Source organism: Lutra lutra, chromosome 3 (genome assembly GCF_902655055.1).
Source record: "Lutra lutra chromosome 3, mLutLut1.2, whole genome shotgun sequence".
NCBI classification, from domain to species: Eukaryota; Metazoa; Chordata; class Mammalia; order Carnivora; family Mustelidae; genus Lutra; species Lutra lutra.
This window is the reverse complement of record NC_062280.1, coordinates 41,464,026-41,487,586: the sequence shown is the minus strand read 5'-3', so window position 1 is coordinate 41,487,586 and position 23,561 is coordinate 41,464,026. Positions and strand designations below refer to the sequence as shown.

Sequence of the window (23,561 nt, the reverse complement as noted above, 5' to 3'; positions counted from 1 at the left end):
TCACCTTTTTAAAAATACATGTAGAAAGTCCTTCTTACTGTCGAAGATTCTTTTAGTCAGTAAACCTCTAGTGGCCGTTCACTGTGTGGCAGCCGCCCGGGCACTGGACAGACAAAGAGGATAGACAGCCTGCCCTCTCTGGGGAATGACGTTCTTTTGGGGAGACGGATTAGGAATACTACACACACAACACACAAGAAGATGATAAAAGACTAACGTGCTGGGATAAGTGTATGAGAGAAAGAAGTAGGAGGGTAAAATAAAGGGCAAGGGCGGTAAGTCCTACCAGCAAAGGCCCCTCTGAGGAAGGAGAACATGTGGAGAAGAATGTAGGCAGACAGCACAAATGCGCAATTCCTCGAACCCATTACAGTGAGAAAACCGGGACCTGGTGCCCATGGCATGCTCCCTGCTGGCTGATGCCCCAGGCATGGCTTCCCCCCTCCAAAGTCACCAGGGACCCGATTCGTGGAACTCCCATCCCGTTTCTCGAAGGGAGCTGTACTAAAGCTATCTATGATACCAAAACATGGTGTGTGTTTCAGAAGCAGGAAGTAGACACAGTCCAGGCTCCCTGCTGACATCTGGCTCTGTCCGCTGTAGGTGCTCCCGGCGACCCGCACGGGGAGGTTTCCCTCCGCTTCCTGGGGGACCTGGAGATCTCCGAAGACACCACTGTGGCGGAGCTCAAGTCCCAGGTCAGGCTTCTTCCTGTGGCGCGGGAGTGGTGGCCCGGCTTCTTCCAGTGAGATATTAATACCTTCTTCTATTTCCTTTTCCCTCACTTACAGTCTTTCTGATAGGGCATGTGTTGTAGGCCACGTTCAGTGGTAAGTACCCAGCAGGCACTCCCGCGCTCGGCTCACACAGCCCTGGTGTGTGTTTCTGCCACTCGCCCTGTGGCTGTCATGTGTCCCCACTCGGACGGGCATGCTGTGCGCTTTCATTTGAATTTCTCCTCAGTGACTTGCGGCTTATGTTCATTTTGGTTTCTTAGGGAAACATGTGTTGGATCATCTGTGAAGCATTCACTTTACCCCTTTATTTACATTGTTCTTGTATCATTGTGGTCCCTGTCTTAAATGTCCGTTACAACATGTGTCCTAGAATGTGTAATTAGATACTGCATCCTTTTCTTACACACTCACACTCTAGACAGAGTGTTGGGTCCGGATGGAAAGGCTGGGCTGAGCACAACACGGAACGCTTTGGAAATTCCTGCTGTTGTCGGGCCCACAACGCGAGTATCTGCCGTCCGCCCTGGATTTTCCTGTGTGCACACAGCATCTGAAGTAACCTTCCTCTTACTGCCATGAGAACAAGAGAGACTTTTTTTTCTCAAAAGAAATACAGAGTTGCTGTTTTTAGATAAAAATTGAGTACTGGCTGTTTTATATATTACGGTCTCAATCTATAAATAGCTGTCAGCCTGCTAAATGAGTACAGAAGTTTAGGCCTAGCAGCTGCATCCAAAGATTCTGGAACATTCCACTGACAGCCAACCTTGAAGAACTCACAACCTTGAAGAACTGGCTTTCATTAGAGCTTTTGCGAGTTATACTCACATTGAAATGAATTTCTAAGTTTCACTTCCTGAAATATTTAAAAGGGGCTTTTGGCTCATTGGAAAATTCATCCCTCAAGCTGGCTTCCCACAAGAGGAAGACAGAAGTGACTGGATGGATTTCATTTTAGAGATACGCCATGATTTTTTTTTTTTAATAGAGTTTATCATTCCTTGAGGCACTCTTCCCTCAGATGTCACTGTGTAGTGTCTGTGTCTTCCTAAAGCAGTGTATCTGTTTGGAGCACTTTTTCAAACCATTGGAGAAATGTCTGTTTTCTTTCTAGGCCATGACCTTGTCCCCCTCCTCGGAGTTGGTCATCCCCTCCCCAGCCTTCCTCAGAGCCTGGACCATGGAAGGCCAGTGCCCCAGCAGGCTTTTACGTGCCAACCAGCAGCAGCTCAAGTAGGTTCCTCAGCGGAATCGCCGTCTTCCCTCGCCGCCGCACTGAGGGCCGGGGGGGTTGGGGGTTTGGGCTTCGTGCTGGCAGCTGGATGACGCTTTCCATCGACACTCTGGAGCTTTACTTTTCCATATTAGGCATAAATGTAGCTCCCTGTATGTTTACTGTGCTTCAGGTACCATGAACAGAATGTTGAGTTTTTCAGGCTTTATTGGGATATCATTGATACACGGCGCTGCGTACGTTGAAAATGATTGTCGCCCTGGCGTTAGCCAATCCTGCAGGTGTCACATAATTAGCATTTCTTTTTTGTGGTAAGAACAGTCAGGATCTACTCTCTAAAGAACTTTCCAGTCTGTGATACAGTGAACTGTAAGCACGGTGCTGGACGTGAAAGGTTCTGTCTGAACTTACGGATCTTGAACTGGAAGTTGGGCATCTCTGACCAACATCTCTTCCCCCCAGCCCCTCGCAGCCCTTAGAAACCGCCATGTACAGTTCCTATGCGTTTGGCCTTTTTAGAATCCACATGTATGTGATACCACACTTAACTGTCACACTTAACTTCACTATTAGCCTAACGCCCTCAACGTCATCCGTGTTGTCACAAGTGACAGGATGTCCTCCTGATACTTTGTTGCATACACGTGTACACCACCTCCCTGCCCATCCATCCTTCCGTTGACGGATGCTTGCGTGGTTTCCGTATCTTGGCTGCTGTGAATAGTGCGGCTGTGAACGTGGGAGCGAGGATATCACTTCCGAGATTGTTTTCATTTCCTTCGGATACAAGCCCAGAAGTGCCAGATCGTATGGCTTGTTCTATTTTTAATTTTTTGAGGAACCTCCAAAAAATTGGCTTTACCAGTTCACATTCCCACCAGCAGTGCACAAGGGTTCCCGTTTCCTCCACATCCCCGCCAACACTGTTCTCGCCTTTTTGGTGCTAGCCATTGTGACGAGTGGGAGGACGTCTCTCCCCGTGCTTGTGAGTCGCACTTCTTTGAGGATGAGTGACGGTCAGCACCTTTTCATGTACTGGGGGCCATCTGTGGATCTTCTGGAGAAAAATGTCAGTTCCTCTGCCCATTTTTTAATAGTATTTACGGGTTTGGGTTTTTTTTATTCTTGAGCTGTATGGGTTCTTTATGAACCCTCTATAACATAAATGATTTGCTAATTTCTTCACGCATTTCCTAGGTCACATTTTCATTTTGTTGATGGTTTCCTTTGCTGTGCAAAAGCTTTTTAATTTGATGCAGTCCCAGTTGCTTATTTTTGCTTTTCTTGTCTTTTCCTTTGGTTTCAAATGAAAAAATCATTGCCAGGGCCAGTGTGAAGGAGCTTACCTCCTGTGTTTTCTTCTAGGAGTTTTGTGGCTTGGCCCTTACAGTCTAGTCTTTTAATCCGTTTGAGTCGATTTTGGGATATGACGTGAGATGGCCATCCAGCTGCGTTCTGTTGCACATGGCTGACGAGTTATCCAGCACCATCTACTGAAGAGACCAAGGCTGTCCTTTCCCTGTTGTGTGCTCTTGGCTCCTTTGTTGTAAATTCATTGGCCGTATGTGCATGGGTTTATTTCTGAGCTCTCTGTTCTTTTCCACTGATCTTTGTGTCTGATTTTATGCAAGTGCCATACTATTTTGATTACTGTAGTCTGAAATCAAGAAAGATGATACCTCCAGCTTTGTTCTACTTTCTCAAGATTGCTTCAGATCTTTGGGATCTCTCATGGTTCCATACAAACTTTCAGATTGGTTTCCTATTTCAGTGAAAAATGCCATTGGAATTTTGATAGAGATTGCATTGAATCTGCAGATCACTCTGGATAATGGGGACATTTTAGCAACATTCCAGCTCAGCAACATGGCATATCTTTCCATTTCCGTATGTCTTCAGTGTCGTTCATCAATGTCCTATGGCATACAGATCTTTCACTTCCTAGGTTAAATTTATTTCTGCATATTTTATTCTTTTTGATGCTCTTGTAAATGGAACTGTTTTCTTGTCTTTCTGGTAGTTCACTATTAGTGTATAAAATGCTAAGTGGTTCTCGTATCTTGACTTTGTATCCTGCAACTTCACTGAATTTATTTAGTTCTTTGGTGTTTAGGGTTTTCTACATGGAATAGCATGACATCTGTAAGGAGAGGCAGCTGTACTGTTCCCTTTCTGATTTTATGCCTTTTCTTTCTCTTCCTTATCTAATGGCTCTGGCCAGGACTTCCAGTGGAGCGTCGGGTCAGAGTGGTACAAGCGGGCACCTTCTCCCTGCGGCGGAGACAGGCGTGCGGACGCGCAGCCGTCGGTGGACGAGCTGCCGGCGATTCTCGCGTCTGGCCTTTACTGTGTCCGGTTAGGTTTCTTCTCCTACCGGTTTGTCAAGTGAAGTTGTCATGAAAGAATGTAGAATTTTGTCACATGCTTTTCCTTCATCCGTTGAGATGATGACTTGTTTTTGCCCTTCACTTTGCTGTATCACATTGGTTGATTTGCAGACACTCAACCACCCTTGTGTCCCTGGAACAAATCCCACTTGATCGAGGTGTAGGAGTTGGGATTTGGTTTGTGGATATTTTGTTGAGCATTTTTACATCTGTATTCAGCCAGGGTATTGGTCTGTAACTTTTCTTGGGATATTCTTGTCTGGTTTTGGTATCAGGGTAGTGTGGGCCTTATAATAGCTCTTCAGCTTTCTGGAAGAGCTGGGGAAGGACTGGTAGTAATTCTTGAAATGTTTGTTAGAATTCACCAGTGAAGCCATCTGGTCCTGGGCTTTCCTTTGTTCAAGGTGTTTTGTCACTTACTCAGTTACTTGCTCAGTAACTTACTCCATTCTCTTACTGTAACTGCTCTGTTCAGATTTTCTCTTTGCGACTCAGCACATGCCGAGGTCTGTCCATCTCCCCCAGCTTGTCCGCATCTACTCATTCATAGTCGTCTCTCAGATTTTGAATGTCCTTATTCACTGTAATCTTTTGCTTAAAAAGAAAGCTTAGTGTTTTTCCCCAAAAATCTAAAAAATTAAGTATGTCACTCACTGTTATTTTGTTTCATTTCTTTTATCAGGGAATACAAACTGGGAAGGAAAACTGAGATCTGCTTAGAGCCCCTTGAGAAAGAAGAAAATTTGGGGTAAGTCATCTGATTCTGCGTGCTTGACTTGTCGTGGTGGGTAGTTTCTTGAAAACCTTAATAGCGTGTTCAATAGTAAAGGGCTTTTCCCCACTGCTGAGTGGCCTGGCAACTTAAACCAGACTGTGTTCTACAAATGCGTTTGTGTGTCTGGAACTGGGAACTCATCTTCCCATGAAAACAGTGAGTCACAAATGCATGTTGACTCCATAGTGATCTCCGAGTATGAGCAGGATGCTCCTTCCCAGCCCTCATCCGTGCCCTAGGACAGTCTTGTCAGCACCTATCACCACCCCCTTGCCCTCCTTCATCATCATCACACCCTGACATAGGAGACCCTCATGTGTGACTTGGCTCCCACCACTGTGATGTGAGCTTTGCGGTCACTGCTCTACCCCCAGAACCCACAACCGTGCCTGTGTCAGAGCCAGTGATTAATTATTGACTAAAGAAATACCCCAACGGGGTCTGTAATCAAACTTTCCTATTTCTTTTATCACGATAAGAAAATCTTTTTTAAGACATTCTGTCGGCATCACTGCAGGGTAAGGTGGTTCTGCGTGATGTGACAGGAATACCATTCCCGCCGCTGGATAGTAGCGGGGACTCTGCTTCAGCGTGTCTCACCTTCACTTAGCCCCATGGCTTTTATGAAAGTGCATTCTCACTGCCAACTGTACTGACCAGGAGTAGTGTCCTAGAGGGAGATTTCTGGATCAAACTGGTATGAACATCTTAAACTTCTTAAAACCGTTCAGTTCCTTCCCATGTACGTTCCCACAGGCAGTGCTCATGAGTATCGCTCCCTTCAGCCTCAAGCCAGCACTGAATATTTTCTTCATTTAAATGTTCGCTAAACTGATCAGTGAGAAATGGTTGTCTGTCTCATTTGCTTCAGCGCTCTGATCGCTAGCCAAAGTGGGCATTTTTCTCAAAGGCTTATCATTTGTAAGCCATTTGTGTTTTGTGAGTGTGTGAGTTCATGTATTTTGCATGTTTTTGTAAAGAGGTCTTAGAAAGAAGTCTAATCTGTGAAGCCTTCTGAAATAACAGCATTGACCCTCTGTCACATTTGTCGTAAGCAGTGAAGACCTGCTGGGGGCGTCCCCATCCTTGCCCAGCCTCCGGAGCTCTCTCCTCTCCCTCTCTCCCCTTCTTGGGAAGCCCTCTGTCACCCTGGCCCCGCCAGGCCTGCTCTCTCCCCAGGCCCTTGCCTCCGGCGGTACCTTTTTTCTTTTGGTAAAAGCAGCCCTATAACCAAAATAGAACTGAAACCCAGCCTGTAAAATCACACACGGTGTCCCCCGCCTAGACGCGCATACACGCTTTCCCTTCTCCCTCCCCACCTTCCAGCCAGAGCCTCCTGTCCTGTGACCCGCTCCCTGGGCCCCCCACAGTCGCTAAGCCCTCACTCACTCCTTGCTGCCCTCCCCACGCTGCAGCTAATGGAGCTTTTTCCTGTCAACTTCTGGTTCAGAAATCGGCCTCTTCTGGGGCACAGCTGCAGCCCTCATTGTGGGCTCCTTCCCTGCCGCCTCCCAGAAGACGCCACCGCCGTGGGTGCCCACGATGGGAGCTTCCCCCAGCTCAGGCAGGGTCAGGGTGAAAGGAAAGCAAAGCAGAGAAGAGGGTTAGAGGGTTTGAGAAAAGAAGATCTGTCCTTTTGAAAACCAGAGGGTCAAGGGGAAGCTTCGCCCGTCACTGCCCCTGCCCCATGGTTCCTGCGACCTTGTCCTTCCACTTCTCTTCTGCTGCAGCCCTCACGACGTGGTGCTGAGGACGCAGATGCGCCTCCCTGGCGAGAGGGCCTACACCCCGTGCGCGGACCTGGTGTGGGACACCGCCCGAGGCTGGACAGCCAGCTCCCTGCGGCAGCGGGTCGCCTACTTCTGCTCTCTGCCCGTGGAGAAAATTGAAATTGCCAAGTACTTCCCGGAAAAGTTTGAGTGGCTTCCGATATCGAGCTGGGTAAAGTTGCAGGCTTTCTCGGGAGGCTGGGCCTTCCTGGCGTAGTGAATAGGTTAACTGCCGTTTCTCACAGACAGGGAATTTGGTAAGAATGTGAATTTTCTTTATTCAAGATGCTTGCTTTTTCTATAGAACCAGCAACTTACCAAGAGGAAAAAGAAGAAAAAGCAAGATAATTTGCAGGGGGCGCCTTATTATTTGAAAGATGGAGACACGATTGGTATTAAGGCAAGTTATTTAACAGCAAATTTACCATTTCGGTAAAACACCAGGATCGGTGATTTTTTTTTTTTAATTTTATTTATTTGACAGAGATCACAAGTAGGCAGAGAGGGAGGCGGGCAGCAGGCTCCCCGCTGAACAGAGAGCCTGATGCAGGGCTTGATCCCAGGACCCTGAGATCATGACCTGAGCCGAAGGCAGAGGCTTAACCCACTGAGCCACTCAGGCGCCCCATCAGTGACCTGAGAGAGAAGTTGTATCAAATCTTCAAGGCTCAGATAGTGCCTTTTCCCTACATTATTTCAGAGAACAGAAATAAGAGGGTAAGCCAGACCAACCACTCCTTTCCTGAGGTCAGTAGAACCTCAGTATCAAAATCTTAATTTTGGGTTGGCCTTGCATGAAAATGCTTTTGCGGAAGTTTTAACATGAAGTGCGTTGCTGTAGGTTTGGGGTTGGTCCCAACACCAGGGTAAGACATTGCCTTCCATGCCTAGTTTGCTCTGAGTTTTTTCTTCCATCCTGAGCGAGCGTTGGCATATTAAATTCCCACTGTTTCTGCACCTGTTGAATTAGCTCCCTGGCTTCCCGTCTTTAATCTGGTGTCTGTTACAGAAGGGGACAGAGCCTTCCTCACCTACTGTGGACCAACCTCCTTTGTCACATAGTGATATTTTTATATTAAGAATTAATAACTTTAATCCTTAAGAATTAATTTAACTTAAGGATTAAGTTGCTAATCAATACTTTCACATCAAGGAATAAGCATTCCCGGAAGCCCCACTTCGTCCAGCGTTGTGCCTCCTCCCTACCAAAGAGAAGTGAACACACACTGAGAGAGAAATAAGGGGAATTCTGAAAGCAAGGCCTAAAGCCATCCTTCCTAGACTGTTCTTCTGCAGAGACCACAGGGAGTGCTGCGGGGGTGGTACCCACATCCGTCAGCCGGGCAGCCCTGGCACGTGCAGGGAGGGGACGTGCAGAGGGTTCCCTGAGACACTAGCTATAATAGCATCGACTGGAAAGAAGAGTGACCCCCAGGAAGGGGACAGAGAAAACAAAAGTGTGGATGTGGTGGCACGGAAGCCAGCGGTTGACATCAAGACATCAGAGCCCCATGTGTCAGCACAGAGAGACAGCCCATCATTTAATGTTGAAACGAAGTCACAGGGTCACTTCCAGGAACTGGAAAACCCTGTGCAATGCTAAGGGTCACAGAGGGTCATGCCCCCAGGTAGTGCTCAAGTCCAGGCGAGGACGGGAGTAGCAGTGCTCACCTCCAGGGGCGGTGGAGGACCAGCGGCTGATTCAGATACACGCGTCCCGAGCACCGTGTACTGGAGCAGAGGTCCATGCGTCTGCTCCGTTTTTCTCACCTGAGAACTGTGCGCGGACGCAGCAGGATGCTCCCACGGTCGCTCGGTGACTAAGTACATTCATATTCCAGTAGCTGTGTGTGCTGTGCTTTTTAAGAACTGTGAAACACTACAAAGTATGAAAAGGCACAGCAGTAGCAAGAAAGACACCCAGGTCCTCAGAGCGGCGCAGGCGTGTGGCCCGGGGGTCCAGACACGCCAGGTACGGGACTTCCTTATCCCCAGATGGCATCCACTCCTACCGTTGGCCTGGGAGTTCGATGGCGCGGGAGCAGGTTACCTCTGCTGGATGCACCCGAGGGAGGCGGTCAGGAGCCAAGAAGCCGAAACACACCGGGACGGCCAGCCCGAGTCCTTCCTAGAGCGCCGCTCGATGAGGCCGGCCTGGGGGTGGCCAGTGTTCCTGGGGAAGGACATCTGTATAGGAAACTGACTGCAGCCCCTCAGGAGACCATGGGGGGCAGCCTGTGTCTGCGGAGGCTGGGGGTTAGCAGACCGGGCTCACGGGGCAGCTGTGGAGATATGTGGGGGGACATGGTGACAGTATTTCTAGAAGAGCAGCTGTACTCCTAGCAGGCTGGAGTGCACGTGATCCAACAGGCGTGTCCCTGTGCCGGGTCTCCGTGGAGCCTTGGTGGCCAGAGGCAGAGGTCCGAGGGCGGGCACAACAGTCTCCATGCCAGCTCTTCGTGCCATTTGCTGAGCTAGCCCCAGCCCTGAGATGCTTGGTGTCCGCTGTTGAGGTGAATTCGGATGGTCTTATGTTAAGGTATTTTTTACGTACACCTTAAGTGTCTGAAAACGTTCATTAATTACTTTGAAATGCAGAATCTCCTGGTTGAGGATGACGAAGATTTCAGTACAGTCAGAGATGACCTGGGAAAGGAAACACAGAAGCAGCTCGCTCTGGGAAAGAAAAGGTACCATCCCGGCCCTCATGCCCACGGCAGCTTCCGCTGGCGGCCCCCAGACGCCAGCTCTCCCCGCCGGAGCGCCCTTGGTGGGGCTGGGAGCGCTGCTTTCCAGACTGTGCTGGAAAGACATGCAGCCTGGGGGCTTCTTGTCTGCTGCCCAGACCTGTTCTTTACATCATCCCCTAACCGGGCTTTCTGGGAACCTGGGCAGAACACAGGGTGAAGCACCCCCAACCCCTGTCTCAGGAACTCGCCCTGCTGGTCCGCTTCCTCCCTGCTACCCTCTCAGCCCCTCGCCCCTCTCCATCACCTGAACAAATGAGCACTCGAGATCACTCATGCTCCAGCCGCTCCCTCCTCTGTCTGCCCCCGTCCAGCCAGGGGTCCTCCACAGGCCACTGCCCTGCTCAGCACATGGACTCTGCACCCCCCTCGTGCCCCATCCTTCTGCTCCCTCCTTCCTTTTCGGCACACAGCCCAGCTGTCTCCTCTGGCCGCGGGCCACATACACCTCCCAGAATCTGCCAGAACATTCTCCCTCTGTCAGTCCTTTGAACTGGGCTAGTCATGTGTCTGGACCTGGCTTTCACCCCTATATCCACTTTACCCCATGCTGGCCACTCCAGGGGTGCCCCTGTCCTCCTTACCTGCTCCCTGCCTCCAGTCTCCTGAAATCTTGGTCCTCAGTCAGCTTCTGATGCGGGCACAGGGCTCCTTCTTCCTGGTGTAATGCAGCGACCTGACCCCGCCCCTCCTCGCCTCCGCACACTCTCGGCTGCCTCAGTGTCCAGTGGGGCCAGAGGAACGCGCACACAAGAACGGGCCAAGGGGGAGGGAGTGTCACTTGGGCAAGCACAGCTGTACTGATGCATGGGGCTGGACGTTTCAGACGTGCGCCTCTGTGAATGCTACATTTCGATTCAAAAGGTACGGGGCACCTGAGTGGCTCCGTCAAGCATCCGACTCTTGGGTTTTGGCTCAGGTTATAGTCTCAGGGTCAGGAGATGGAGCCCCATGTTGGGCTCTGCACTCAGCGGACAGTCTGCCAGAGATTCTCTCTCCCCGTCCCTGACCCTGTCCCATCCTCACGCTCTCTCAAGGTAAAGGTGTATTTTGCTGTGAGACATTTTGACCCAGCGGACTGGGAACGTCTGACTCCCTGTGTGGACAGGGTGTGGGAACCCACTCTCCTGTCACAGGGCGGAAGGGGGCTGCATGAATTGAGGTCCTCCAGCTGAATAGTCTGGAAATACCTGCCAGAGGTCCACATGCACATCGCTGGGGCCTGCTTTAACTTGAGGGGAGTCATCCCAAATCCCTCGACCTGGTGAGGCCTCCGGTGTCTATGGCTGAGTCAGTGACAGCCTCTTGTGTGTCCTGCAGCCAAGAAGCCCTGCGTGTGCCAAGCAGTGACCTTTTCTCCGGTGCCAAGACACCCGGCCGGCCCCGCGCACCAGAAGCTTCTCTTTCCATCCATGTCGGGAGTTTCAGATAGCGCCGGCTGCCATCAGCGTCCCCGGGGGCTCTGCATTCCTGCAGCGGCTCACCAGGTGGGGTGGTTTTTGGCCTTCTGCAGACAGACGCTCCAAATCCTCCACCTCGTTACAAGCAGAGGGATGTCCTGCCTTGGGCCAGGCAAGTGCACCTTACACGTGGCCATGCTGCACTGCACACCGCGCCGGGGGATGGCCCAGACCTGGCAATGTCCTCCAGCAGCCGGTGACATGCTGTCCTCACGCCGTACCTGACTCCAGCCACCATTCGTAGAAGAAAACTCCCCAGTTTTGCATGAACCACAGGCATGGGTACGACGGCACGTTGCCAACCTTGGACCTACCTGCCGTTGGAAGTCTGCACGGTCCGTCTTCCCCGCCTTATTCCACTGTTCACGTGAGGGTGTCGGCCCCTGAGCCGACAAAGGTTCGGACAGCTCCGCTCTCACGATGCCGGGCCACCCAGCCGGTGGCTGTTTTCTGGTCCCCACGGCCCACACGCCCCCTGCGGTCTGAGTTAAAACAGATTCTGAAGCCTCAGCTTGCTTTCCGGCCAAAGGAAAGAGGAGGCCTCAGGCGTAGCTGTGTGAGGGGCGGCGATCCAAACCTTCTCACTGCCAGAGCCTCTCTGGGGCTGCAGGCCTGGTTGGGGCACACGAGCCTGGGAGTGCTGAGGCGGCAGCACGGAGTGGCCTCAGCACAGGGGACAGGACGTAAAACCGAGACTGTACTCTTCGTGAAGCACGGCTCACAGATTTGAAAGACTTCGTCAGCATTTATGATGGACCCGCCTCTGGTACAGACCAGCTGATGGGACACGGGCACATGGGGGAGACCTCACGCCTTCAGACTCCGGCTGGGTCCAAAGCGGGGTTCCTGGGGGAGGGAACACACTTCACTTTCTTACCTCAGATGAGGCTTCGTGGCGGCTCTTGCTGTGCAGGCCTATCGTGCTCGCTGCCCGCAGGCGCCAAGATGGTGCTCACGTGCTAGGAGACGGAAGGCAGCCATGGACCAGTGTCCCAGCCGTGCCACCAGCTTAGGGAACCGAGGTTGACGTCTCACGTGATTTCCGCAGAGCGCATCCCCAGGCCCAAACCGGACATGAGGGGCTAGGGCTGGCAGCCAGGCCCTCGGGGAAGCTGTTCCGTTCCTGCTGCTCTGACGCAAGCTCCTTGCTCTGCCTTTGTTTTTGGGTGATCAAATATTAAAGAAATAACGGAAAAACTTTGCCTTCGGAAAACCAGGGACCTCACCAGACAGTCCTCCCGGCCGTGCAGGTGGCTGTGCCTTCATGTGCGAGCCTCGGGCTGCTGTCTGCCCGCTGGCCTGGCCTCTCCCTCCCATTGGGGGAGTGGGGCTCCATGGAGAGCTGTAAGATTCTGTTAAACTTTGTTCGGGTTGCAGTCTCCCCATTTCTGTTGTGCACCAACTATTCCATGTTCTCGGCATTTTTCCCCCAAGCGCACTTCAGATGCTCAATAAACGTTTATATTTAGAAATACTGTGTTGGTGCTGGTTCAAAAAGAACAGAAGTATGTTGGCGTTTTAAATAAATCCCAACTCAAGGGGGAAACTATATCGGAAGAAATTAGAAGTGATCTGTATTCTTTCCCTTCTAGAGAAAGGGAAGTGGCAAGGGTAGTTCATGACAAAAAACCTTTCTTCCCCTAGGACATTTTTCTGGCCAAAAAAAAGGGGGGGGATGCACCAAAATTTCCTGATGATTACCAAATCATGGCTTTATAGATGCCTTTCTCTCTGGAAGGCACTTAGCTGGGAAGGACCACAGCGGACACTCCCTCCCCTGCCTGCCCCGCTCCTCTGGGTCTGTGCCCCAGGACACACCCACCCGAAGCCCAGTCAGTAAAAGAAACACCAGTGGGTATATTTGCTCACCTCCCGAGGCACCACAAAGCAAGGATAGCCATACACAGAAGAAGAGGGTTGTGGCCTCCCTGCAGCCTCCCCGTTTCTCTCTGTCCCTCTGCACCTCTGCACCTCTGCAGCACAGCCACTCACCGCAGTCACCCTGTGTCACTCGCTGCAGAGGGTCATGGCCGGGACCCTTCACTTCCAGGTGACTGAACCCAACTTGGGCAACTCAAGCACCCAGAAGCAGAGCAGAACGCAGGCCCGACGGTGAGGGAGGGTGCAGCAGGTGGTCTCCTAGAGGGAGCGCGTTGGCCCGAGGTCCTGAGCCCTGGCTGCCCAGCATCTGCTGGGCTCCTCCCGTTCTCGTATGTTTCCAAGAGGATGGCACCCACCATAACACCAGCAGCTGTTCCACCTACACCCTGACCACACCTGTGTCCCTCTTTTGGCACCTCCTGCCCCTGCCAGGCGAGGCAACTCACACGCAGTCCATGTCCCCAGCTCAGGTCTGAGGTCTCCGGGCCACATTCCTCCAGGTCAGGTCCAGTGGACGGCCACCCTCACGGTTCAGCAACCAGTGCCTGAGAGATGAGGGTGAATCAGACCCGGAATCCGTGTACAAAGAGGGTGAGGAGGACCACAGCAGAACCTCTTCTGGAAAATGAGGGCACAAATGCAGCAGTGAGGACCCATGCAGCTAGACAGCGATCCCCAAGCTCCTGGTCCTGCCCTAGAGGCGAACCCTCACTTACCCCTCTGGTCACCCTCCTGTTCTCCAGAGGATCGATGTCCAGTGTCCCAGCATGGACGCTGAGAGGCTAGCATTCCCTGGACACAGGTCCTCCTGAGTGTGCACGTCTTGGAGGCCTGGGATGGATGGCCCTGGGGGCTGAGTGACCACAGCTTTCACCGGCCAGCGTGGGATTTGGCAACACGCTTCCTGGGAGTGCTCAGGAAGCTCACGGTTGATCTGCTTCCATCAACAGCGTGAGTGACAAAGCCTTTAACCCCCAGCGAGCCAGCTTCCTTCTTATTTTGCAAACCTGTTTTGCTTTTGTGATTTGGAAACCATGAATGGGCTGTACCCAGTATGCTTCCAACTTGATACAGACACATTCTAAGGTCAGCACCTCGGGCTGGGCTGGTGGGGTTGGAGCTGCCATCCCTGGTGTGAGCAGCTCCTCTGTTCAGGCTAACACTGATGCTCTCAGACCCTGGCTTCGGAGAGGCCTCCGTGCACCACAAACACCTGCCCCATGTGTGCACCTGTCTGCCAAGTTTTCTTTGTACCAGTTCACCCATCTCCTTGGGGTTTGGGCCCCTTTGGCCTCACACCTGTATAATAGGTATAACTCATGTCTCTGTATGCTTTCACTCTTGCTTCCCAAGTACAAAATCTTTACAGAAGGACTGCCACAGGGATAGGTTCAACTTAGAGACAAAACAAAACATGTGTAATTCTCACTCATATAAGAGAAGGCTGCTGGGCAGGAGCAGAGAAGGGGCCAGGAACTCTGGGGAGACCATGAAGATGTCCAAGAGTGGGCTGCCACCCTTGACATGTGTTTCCATGCTCAGCGCCATCCCGTGGCCCAGGCTGGCTGCTGGAGCACCATCCATCATGTCCACCCTCCAGGCCAACAGCAGGAAGAAAAAGAAAGGCTTAAAAGAAACTTTCTGGAAATCTCAATTAATACTTACATTTCTTTGGCCAACACTTGGTCACATTACTAAGTGACCTCAGAGGAGGTGCGACTGCCAAGGAGATGGGAGAATGTTGAGCACAACACACGACCCAGATGATGTGGGGAATCTGTTAGTGGTGCAAGAGAAAACTGACGTTTATCGGCATCAAGCAGTGGCTTCCACAGATGCCAGGGAGTCGGAGCTTCTAACATTCCCCACAACTAGATTACGCAACAGTAGGTCAGGACTCGGGGAAGTGGAGGCCCAAAAACTTGGTAGTCAAACAAGACCGATCAGTTTTTAGTAACAGCATTTTTAGAAATCAAAATTAATGCAGAAAAATCCATGATGAACAAAATATTAAAATGTTAAACCCAGGATCAGTACAGTCCCGCAAGCCTAGGGCACCTGGGTGGCCCAGCCGGTTAGTCGTCTGATTCTTGATTTCAGCTCAGGTCATGAGATGGAGCCCTGCATCAGGCTCCACATTGGGCATGAAGCCTGCTTGAGGTTCTTGCTCCCTCCCCCTCTGCCCCTACCCAACCTACCCCCTCATGTGCACTCTTCAAAAAAAAAAAAAAGAGCCATGCATGCCTAGATACTATCTTTAGCAAAAAGCCGAAGTCCTCCTTGCATCCTGCACGCATGTCCACAAGAGCAGCACTGCCAGCGCTCACCCTTGGCAGGGGAAGAGAAGCTAGGCTGGGGTCAGGAGAAGAAACACCAAGAATCAAAGCTCCCCGTTTCATGAAGTACTATGGGACAAAGAGAGACGGAAGGAGAAGGATCCAGTGTCCAGATGAGTCCCAGTTTCCTCCTTAGCCCCCGTGCCCCCAGGCTTCATTTCTCCAGCCACCCTCGGCCAGTGGGGCAGTGCAAACATTCAGCAGGGAGCCAGCAGAGTAGCCCCACAGCCTGCGGCAGAGGCCCGAGTACGGGAGGTGGAGGCCACCCCGCCACAGGAGGGCACCACCAGGAATGCTGCCTGGGTGGGGCCAGGATAGTCCCTGGGTCACAGACGTCAACTTCCAGGAGCAAGGAGAGCCTCCCAGGCAGCAGGTAAGGGCCACTCTGGTAGACAGAACACTGCTGACCAGAGGACAGCTTGAGGCTCTGTCAAGGGACAGCTTGAGGCTCTGGGGTACCCTTCCGGTCCCCTCAGGGATACATGTCTCTCTCCTGCAAAACACCTGGAAACCCCCTAAAGGAGGAAGGCGGGCAAGGTGTGTGTTAACTGAGGGACCTTCTCCCCTAAGGAGACTGGAAAGCGGAGGGGCCCCAGAGCAAGAGAAAACTGGTGATGAGCGATGAGCCAGTGCGTGTGCGGCCCCTGCTCGCACACAGCAGCCGGGAACGGCGGGGCGCGGGAGGCGAGGAGGGTGGTTTGCCTTTCCAACCACCTTTGCCCTGGTGGGCTCGGGAAGCCTCACACTCCCTCCACCCCAGACCACCAGAGCCACCTTGGCCACGACAGCCCGACCCCCAAGGGACACGAGGAGGGGCTGCAGCCTGAGTTGCAGAAAGACACCTGCCCTTGACTGCTCTGAATAAACCGGTCTGAGCCATCACAGGTCAAACAGCTTGGCCTTCCCTCACTTCGGGAGGCTTCTGTCGCTGGATCGGATGAAGGTAAGCTGTGTAGAGCACCTGGGTTTCCTTGGAGGATGATGTCTAACAGGAAGCAGCATGAGTTTAGAAAGACTGCTCCTCTTGCTGCACACACTGCCTTGGCCGTCTGGCCATCGCATTACACCTGCACCCTCCCCCTCATCCCCTCTGGGCTGGCATCTGGCCTCCCCCCCCACTCTGCCCCACATGGTCTCCTGCCGGCTCCCTGCCTGCTTTGTGACACAGTGGAGCCCAGCCCCGTGCAGTGCGCCTCCCCAGTGAGAGTGGAGGCCAGCAGCTAGCAGAGGCCACAGCAGCCCTCCCCAGACCCACCTCCCAGACGTGCAGGGCCCATCCCCACCCCTGCCAAACCGTATGGAGCTGGGCTTCTGGGCCAGCAGACTGGGATAGTCTGGACCCAATTTTCTCACCTGTCATGTGGGCTGAGCTTGGTGTCAGGGCTGGGACAGAGGACAGCACTCAGGGTAGGATCTCATGCACCCACCTGCCCCGTGACACCCACCTTTGCCACATGCTAGCTGTGTGACACGCCACAAGCTGGGAACCTCTTTGAGCCCATTCCTCATCTGTAAGAGGCAGGATTGTTAGAAGAAATAAAGGAGTTAGTATGTGCAAACCACTCAGGCCAGCATCTGGTTAAGATATTCCATGCGTTAGCCTAACTGATCATGCATGGTCAGTCATCTCAGCGTGGTCCCATTCCTTTCACCCGGGTTTGTGTGCAGCTCTAGACAATGAGACATGAGGGGCGGTCAGCAAAAGCGGGGCTTCTGAAAATGTTCCTTTCATCTTAAAAAGACACAGAAGAGACCACCACCTGCTCACGTACACCTTACCCTGGACTTGGGTCACTTTTTGGGCAGGATGCTTGGGGTGGTGGCAGCCATCTTATAACCATGAGGCTAATCCTGGATAGCCACATGGGAGGAGGGAGCACACCACAGTACACCTGGGCCCCCGAAGAGCGAGGAGGGAGGGAGAGAGAGCTGTTGGAGAGGGAACCAGTGTATTCAAAGCCCATGCAGCCCTTTTGAACCCTGTCAGCCTCATTTTCAATTCTGTGATCCCAGTCACCTGCCTCAACCCAGAGAACTGAGAGGTAACAGCATGACCTTGAGCTTGGAGAGGCTGCTGCCTTGGGATAAAGGGACTAGGAGCTAAACAGAGAGGTGGGAGAGCTGGTCTGTGGTTTTATAGGAAAGATTTAGGAGGATCAGAATATTTGCTTCCATCACAAGCCCACAGTAGGCTGGTCCATGCTGCCCATGATGGAGTCTGACCCTCAGCCCGACCTCCTTGCTGAGTTTTTAATTCAACAGACCCAAGAACTCACACTTTAAAAAACACAATGACTTTCCATTTTGTTCTTTAGCCACACCAATTCACCTTATTTTTAGAGTAGCTAAAAAACATAATCCTGAATCCAGTTTGGAAAGACTTGAGCAAGTAATGTTTTATGTCAAAGCACAGGAAATGGGGGCACCTGGGTGGCTCAGAGGGTTGAAGCCTCTGCCTTCGGCTCAGGTCATGATCCCGGGGTCCTGGGATCGAGCCCCACATCGGGCTCTTTCCTTGGTGGGGAGCCTGCTTCCTCCTCTCTCTCTCTGACTGCCTCTCTGCCTGCTTGTGATCTCTCTCTGTCCAATAAACGAATAAAATCTTTAAAAAAAAAAAAAAAGGCACAGGAAATGACAACAAGAAATCTGTCAATGGAAGATTTTATTTATACACAGAACAACCTATTTACAACCCCAGATCGGGTATGTACACAGCAATACAGGAGGCATTTGCTTCCACGGCGGGCACTGTATAAATTAAGATCATAAATATGAGGGGTAAGCCCCACCCGAGGGCACAAAACCTCTTCTCCAAGACTCCCCAGGACTGACCCTTCCTCCTTCCATGCTGACAGGATTGGGGTCCCAGCGGGACCGTGCTCAGCCATAGCAGGAACATCGGGGCCTGGCAGAGAAGCGGGCCACGGAGGGCGACGTGGCCCCCACAGCAACGCAGTGAGGGCCCCACACCGGTGCACTTCCATGCGACACTCACATTTACTCCATTCACCTCTAACTTACTAGAATCAGAAAAATGGTTTCTACGTAAACAGTGTTGTTTTCATCACTGACAACACATTAATTTTAAACACCATGCTTGACCCAACCCTCAGGCTTCCCCGAGAGAGGGCCGGGAGGGCCTGGGGTGGCTCGCAGTTTCAGACCCAGCCGCAGCCGCAGCCGCCACTCCCCTCACTTGCCATGGGCGTGCTTGTCCCCGGTCCCTGCCAGAGGGGACAGCGCAGACACCGTGCTGGCACGGGCTCAGGTCCCCACAGTCTCCTTTCTCAGCCTGTTCTACCTGGAAAACCAGTGATTCCTGGTGGCCAGATGACTCCTCTCTGCTTTCCACGTCCCGAACGGCCATCTGCTGGCACTGGACCTTAGGGTGGGGAAGGCCATGCACAGCTGCCCGGCCTACCTCCAAAGGCGCAGCAGAGTGCCCTGCAGAGCACAGGCCTATTCACCCCAAACCCAATGCTGCCACTCCACCCTTGGGGAGAGGAGCTGGCTGGGCGCCCGGAAGGTCACCAGCAGGAACACCCCCAAACTGGAGGTATGGGCCAGGTTGGCTCACGGAGGGGCCCACCAGGCACACCAATAAAGGGGAGGCACAGGGGCCTGCAAAGCGAGTGGCAAGTAGAGGCTGTTTGGTGGTGAGCTCCCCAGTGTCCCCTCAAGGGTGACCAGACAGCACCTGCAGCCCAGTCCCCTCACAGGGACAAGGGGTGAAGCGAGATCCAGGAGATGGGGTGGCGTGGCCTGCGGACACTGATGCTCAGCACCCCCTTTGGGGCATGGAGCCCTAGCTGGCAGCCGGACACTGTTCCCCCACCCGGGCCCGCAAGGGCTGGGGACGTGGGCTGGAGTGGCATGAGACAGAGCCATCCACACGGTCAAACTGTCAGGACGCTGGCCTGGGACCAAGCCTGGTCTCCCCCAGAATAGGGAGAGACATCTTCCCAGCGCCCAGCAAGCGCTCTCTCCCCACACCACCATGCTCACGCAAATATGTCCTCTGTGGAGAGACGAGAGAGGCTACGGCGTCTCAAGACAGATATCCCACGTCCCACACCAGCAGCTCAAGAGAGGGCACCAACCAGGACAAGGGACCAAAAGCAATAGGTAAGGGATCTGGCAGCCCAAGATCACAGCCACCCGTTTACTTGGCTTTAGGAGGGACAAGTTTGCCTCCTCTCCAGGTCTAGTGACAACAGACGGGATTGGCAATGCATTCCTGCCACACTCAAATGACAAGAGGCAGATCTTTGTGAAAGACCTCATCCATAAATGGGACATCAGCTGAGGGTGGCCTGGCAGGGGTGCTGTCAAGACCTGGGTGGCTGGTGGGCACAGAAAGAACTTTTCAGTGCAGGAGGCTGCCAGCCGGGTCAGTTTCTGCATGCCTGGGAGATGCCACACGGTGTGCGATGATGAGGCTCTCCGTGAGGAACCCACAGGACAATCCCGGGCAGCCCCAGGGCCCAGGAGGTCAGGTCCGGCCCAGGTCACAGGTCAGCAAGAGCGGAGGGGAGGTGGCGGTCCGCCCCACATAACGCCGGGTGGGACGAGGTGCTGTTTCAAGGTAGCTATGTTGGTGTGTTCGAGACCCCGGAGCAGTCACAAAACGGGCGTCTGCAAGGCTTCCTGTCTGGAGCAAAGGGAGTAGCACCATGAGAAGGGGCAGGCGCTGCGCCTGGCCTTAGTCGTGGGGGGCGCGGGGGACGCAGGCCGACAGGGCCAGGGCTAGGCCTCGGTGGCAGGAGTGCTCCGGCTCAGCTCCTTGATGCCACACAGGATCCTCTTCATGTGGCCCACCTTGGTCACGCCGAGGTCCTGCAACGACAGGACAGCACCCTGAGGCCAGGAAGGGGGCTTGGCCCCCGCGGGCCTTCTACCTGGCTTTCTGAACGCAAGCGAAGGAGAAAAAATGAAGACGGTGACACCAGATAGAGATGGCCCACGCGTGAAGAGTCGTGCAGATGCCTGCCACACCCCTCCCACAAGCCTCAGTCCCTGCCGCTGTGCAGGACAGACCCGGGACGCTGGCCTGGCGGCAGGGGTCCAGTGACTCAACAAAGCTGCCGTCCAGGACGTCCCCAGGGGTGGGTCACCCACTCAGGTGAGGGGTCACCCACTCAGGACATGGCTCCAGGAGCCCCAGGCTCAGATTGGTCCACGCGAACCCCAGCCGCGAGCAGCCTGCCTCCGACCGCCGCACCCGCAGACCCCACACACCTCCCATACTCAGGGCCCCTAGCAGCCTGTGTCCAGCAAGTCTATCGGTCCCAGTTTTCCAACAGCTTCTGTTCGAGCCTCTGTGTCACATATTGGGAATTCTTACAATATTTCAGACATTTTTGCTATTACATTTGTTGCGGTCATCGGTGACCACCGATTAGGACTCACTGAAAGCTCAAATGACAGTCAGCAGTTTTTAGCAACTAGTATTTTTTTCACTAAGGCAGGCACACTTTTGAGACGTAACGCTGCTGCACACTTGACAGACTGCATGTTCTACACGTGACTGTCCTGTGCACCGGGAAACCACACAGTTCAGACTCGTTCCCTCACAGCATCTCGGTGGGGTGCCTGCGTGTCAGCTCCAAAGGGAGAGGGACCCCCACGTGCTGGGGGCCACTGTCACACAGGGCTCTTTGGCTGACTCCTTAGCATAGAGCTGTGTCCCTCAACAGAGTTTATTTCTACATGGGCTCCACCCCCAAGGTGGGGCTTAAGCCCATAACCCTGAGACCAAAAGTCACATGCTCTACTCACAGCCAGCCCAGGCGCCCGCCCTCGACGGGATTTTTAATGTTAAAATAGTTCATTTGTCCAATTACATTAAGAAAAGCAAAGTGCTCCATCATGTCCGCTTTGGCTTTGTCTGGCTGTGGGAGGTGGTGACATCACTGCCAGGGGGCAGAGGCGCTCTGCGGGCCACCGTCGCGCATCACCCCGAGACAGGCACAAGAGAACCATGAGGAGAGCCCTGATGCTGGGACAGGGCCAGGTCAGAGGGAGGGGACAGAGAAGGGAGTGCAGGGAAGCCCAGGGCGGGTTCCCAGGAGACAATGTGGAAGTACCTTGAGGTCCCTCCGCTCCAGGTGCAGGAGCTCAGAGCCCCGGATGTCGTGCCGCGTGAAGATGTCCTTATACTCACAGAGACTGAGGTGCTCCAGCCAGGCAGCAACCTCCTCTGTCCCCCAGAGGTGAACTGTCAGAGACGGAAAAGCACGAATGCAGTGAGTGCCCAGAGCCCAGCGCGAGGCAGGTGGCAGCCGGCACCTGAGACATCCCAGCAGCAGGCATCCCAAGATGCCCCAGAAGCCAGCACCCAGACAAGATGCCCCAGCAGTAGGTACCCCAGACACCCCAGCAGCTGGCACCCACATGCCCCCAACAGCTGGCACCCAAGACACCCAGCAGCCAGGTCCTGAGATGCCCCCAGCAGCAGGGACCCCACACACACCCCCAGCAGCTGGCACCCACAGCCCAGCCACAGGCACCGCCCAGAGCCACGCAGAGAGCAGCAGGGAGCCACCCGCTCTCCAAGGGAAGGAGCTGCCTGCAGTCTGTTCCTGCCAGGTCGGCCATCAGCCTGGTCATTTCCCCCATGTCCCAGGAGGGACCAGACACCCCCAAAGAGATAAATGCCAATGTGACTGTGCCGCTGAAGCCAGCCTGCCCTCCTCTCTGGAGGATCCCGTCACTTCTGGTCCACAGCAGGAAGGGAAATGGGCAGAGATTCATGTAGCCAAAGCCACCATCATTAAAAGAAACCCAACTGCTGGACAAACATGCGAAGAAGAAAAATCAAAGGCAGTGACCACTACCCACAAATCCAAACTCAGGGCTTCTCGGCACCTGAGAGCACTGGAAACAGCCATGCTAAGAGCCCATTTACAGACTCCCCCAAAAATGTCCACTCTCGAGTGCCCTTTGCTATTGACCTCCGCAGCTGCAAGCGTTGGTGGCCCGGGCTCCAGCATGGGGCCTGGACTCGTGAGTCGTCCGCCGGGGACCAGCAGCCCCTCACAAGAGGCGGGCCCGGTGGGCCCTGCACAAGACTTGAGTGTGAACTCTGTGTCTCTGAGTGTCCTATCACCTCTAGTGTCCCCCTCCCCCCTTGCACCCCCTAATCCAGGGCAGGCACGCAGTGTGGTGTCAGTCACCGGAGTCCGCACAGGGAGTGACCCCAGGCAGGAGCGACAACACAGGGCTGGAAGTGCAGGGGCAGCTCCCTAGACAAACACCGTGGCAATAGGGGTCGTGATCAGGGACCACGGGGAAGAACCAAAAGGCCACAGGAAAAAGCAGAGACCACAATGGCCCCCAGAGCCGGCGTGGACAGCCAGAAGAACAGCAGGAGGGCAGGTACCCGGGGCTCCCAGGCTACTGCGAGCTTCTCTGTTCTTGCTGTTTTTCTCTTTCTTAAACTTCGTCACCAGGCGGAACTTGCCACTGCGGCTGCGTTTGGAAAGCTCCAGCATCACATTCTGTGGGGGAACCAAGAGGCAGGGAGAGTCAGAAGCTGAAGCAGCCAGGCAGGAGTCACATGTTGGGCAGGGGGGCTCAGTTCCTGCTTTACCACTGTCCCCCCTGGTTTCTAGGCTCACAGACTTACCTGTAACGCCTCTTAAAGGTGGTTTCACAGTGATCACACAGTGTCTAATACCACATTTGATTTCCTTATTTTATAATGTGTGTTTCTCATGTGATTGAAAAGCTTCATGATCAATCGGAGAAAGACAACTATCATATGATCTCCCTGATATGAGGGAGAGGAGATGCAACATGGGGGGTTAAGGAGTAGGAGAAGAGTAAAGGAAACAAGATGGATTGGGAGGGAGACAAACCATACGTGACTCTTAATCTCACAAAACAAACTGAGGGTTGATGGGGGAAGGGGGGTTGGGGGGGTGGGGTTATGGACACTGGGGAGGGTATGTGCTATGGTGAGTGCTGTGAAGTGTGTAAACCTGGCGAGTCACAGATCTGTACCCCTGGGGATAAAAAGATATTTTTATAAAAAATAAATAAATAAATAAAAAGAAAAGCTTCATGAATATTACCCAAATACCAATACATTCTACAAAGATTATCCAGTAGGTCACAGCTGATCTTCAGAGCTGCACGGGCAGACAGGGACTAGTGGGATATAAGTGTCTTTCTAAAAACAAAGCTTTTCTGGCATTTTTTGGTCTTTCCTTGGAACCTACTCCCCAAAGCAGC

General features: G+C 53.2%; 2 protein-coding genes across 14 annotated transcripts in view; one reads left to right on the top strand and one right to left on the bottom strand.

The window, feature by feature from the left end:
• Positions 1–12,581, top strand: part of USP40 (ubiquitin specific peptidase 40) — a 77,511-nt gene extending 64,930 nt beyond the window's left edge. For 9 of the 11 annotated variants that reach the window (XM_047721405.1, XM_047721402.1, XM_047721401.1 and 6 more), the window contains 7 exons: positions 604–698; positions 1,852–1,970; positions 5,041–5,106; positions 6,864–7,074; positions 7,207–7,302; positions 9,501–9,592; positions 10,970–12,581. In XM_047721405.1, the coding sequence (XP_047577361.1) occupies positions 604–698; positions 1,852–1,970; positions 5,041–5,106; positions 6,864–7,074; positions 7,207–7,302; positions 9,501–9,592; positions 10,970–11,081 (791 nt within the window). In that variant the 3' untranslated portion in view covers positions 11,082–12,581. Of the gene's footprint in view, positions 1–603; positions 699–791; positions 831–1,851; positions 1,971–5,040; positions 5,107–6,863; positions 7,075–7,206; positions 7,303–9,500; positions 9,593–10,969 lie in introns of those variants that run through there. The other 2 variants (XM_047721412.1, XM_047721411.1) reach the window with 2 other exon arrangements.
• Positions 12,582–17,971: 5,390 nt separating this feature from the next.
• DGKD (diacylglycerol kinase delta) overlaps positions 17,972–23,561 on the bottom strand; it is a 127,911-nt gene continuing 122,321 nt past the window's right edge. For 2 of the 3 annotated variants that reach the window (XM_047721413.1, XM_047721415.1), the window contains 3 exons: positions 22,708–22,825; positions 21,413–21,543; positions 17,972–20,162 (listed from right to left, as the gene is read on the bottom strand). In XM_047721413.1, the coding sequence (XP_047577369.1) occupies positions 20,073–20,162; positions 21,413–21,543; positions 22,708–22,825 (339 nt within the window). In that variant the 3' untranslated portion in view covers positions 17,972–20,072. The remainder of the gene's footprint in view (positions 20,163–21,412; positions 21,544–22,707; positions 22,826–23,561) is intronic. The other variant, XM_047721414.1, reaches the window with a different exon arrangement.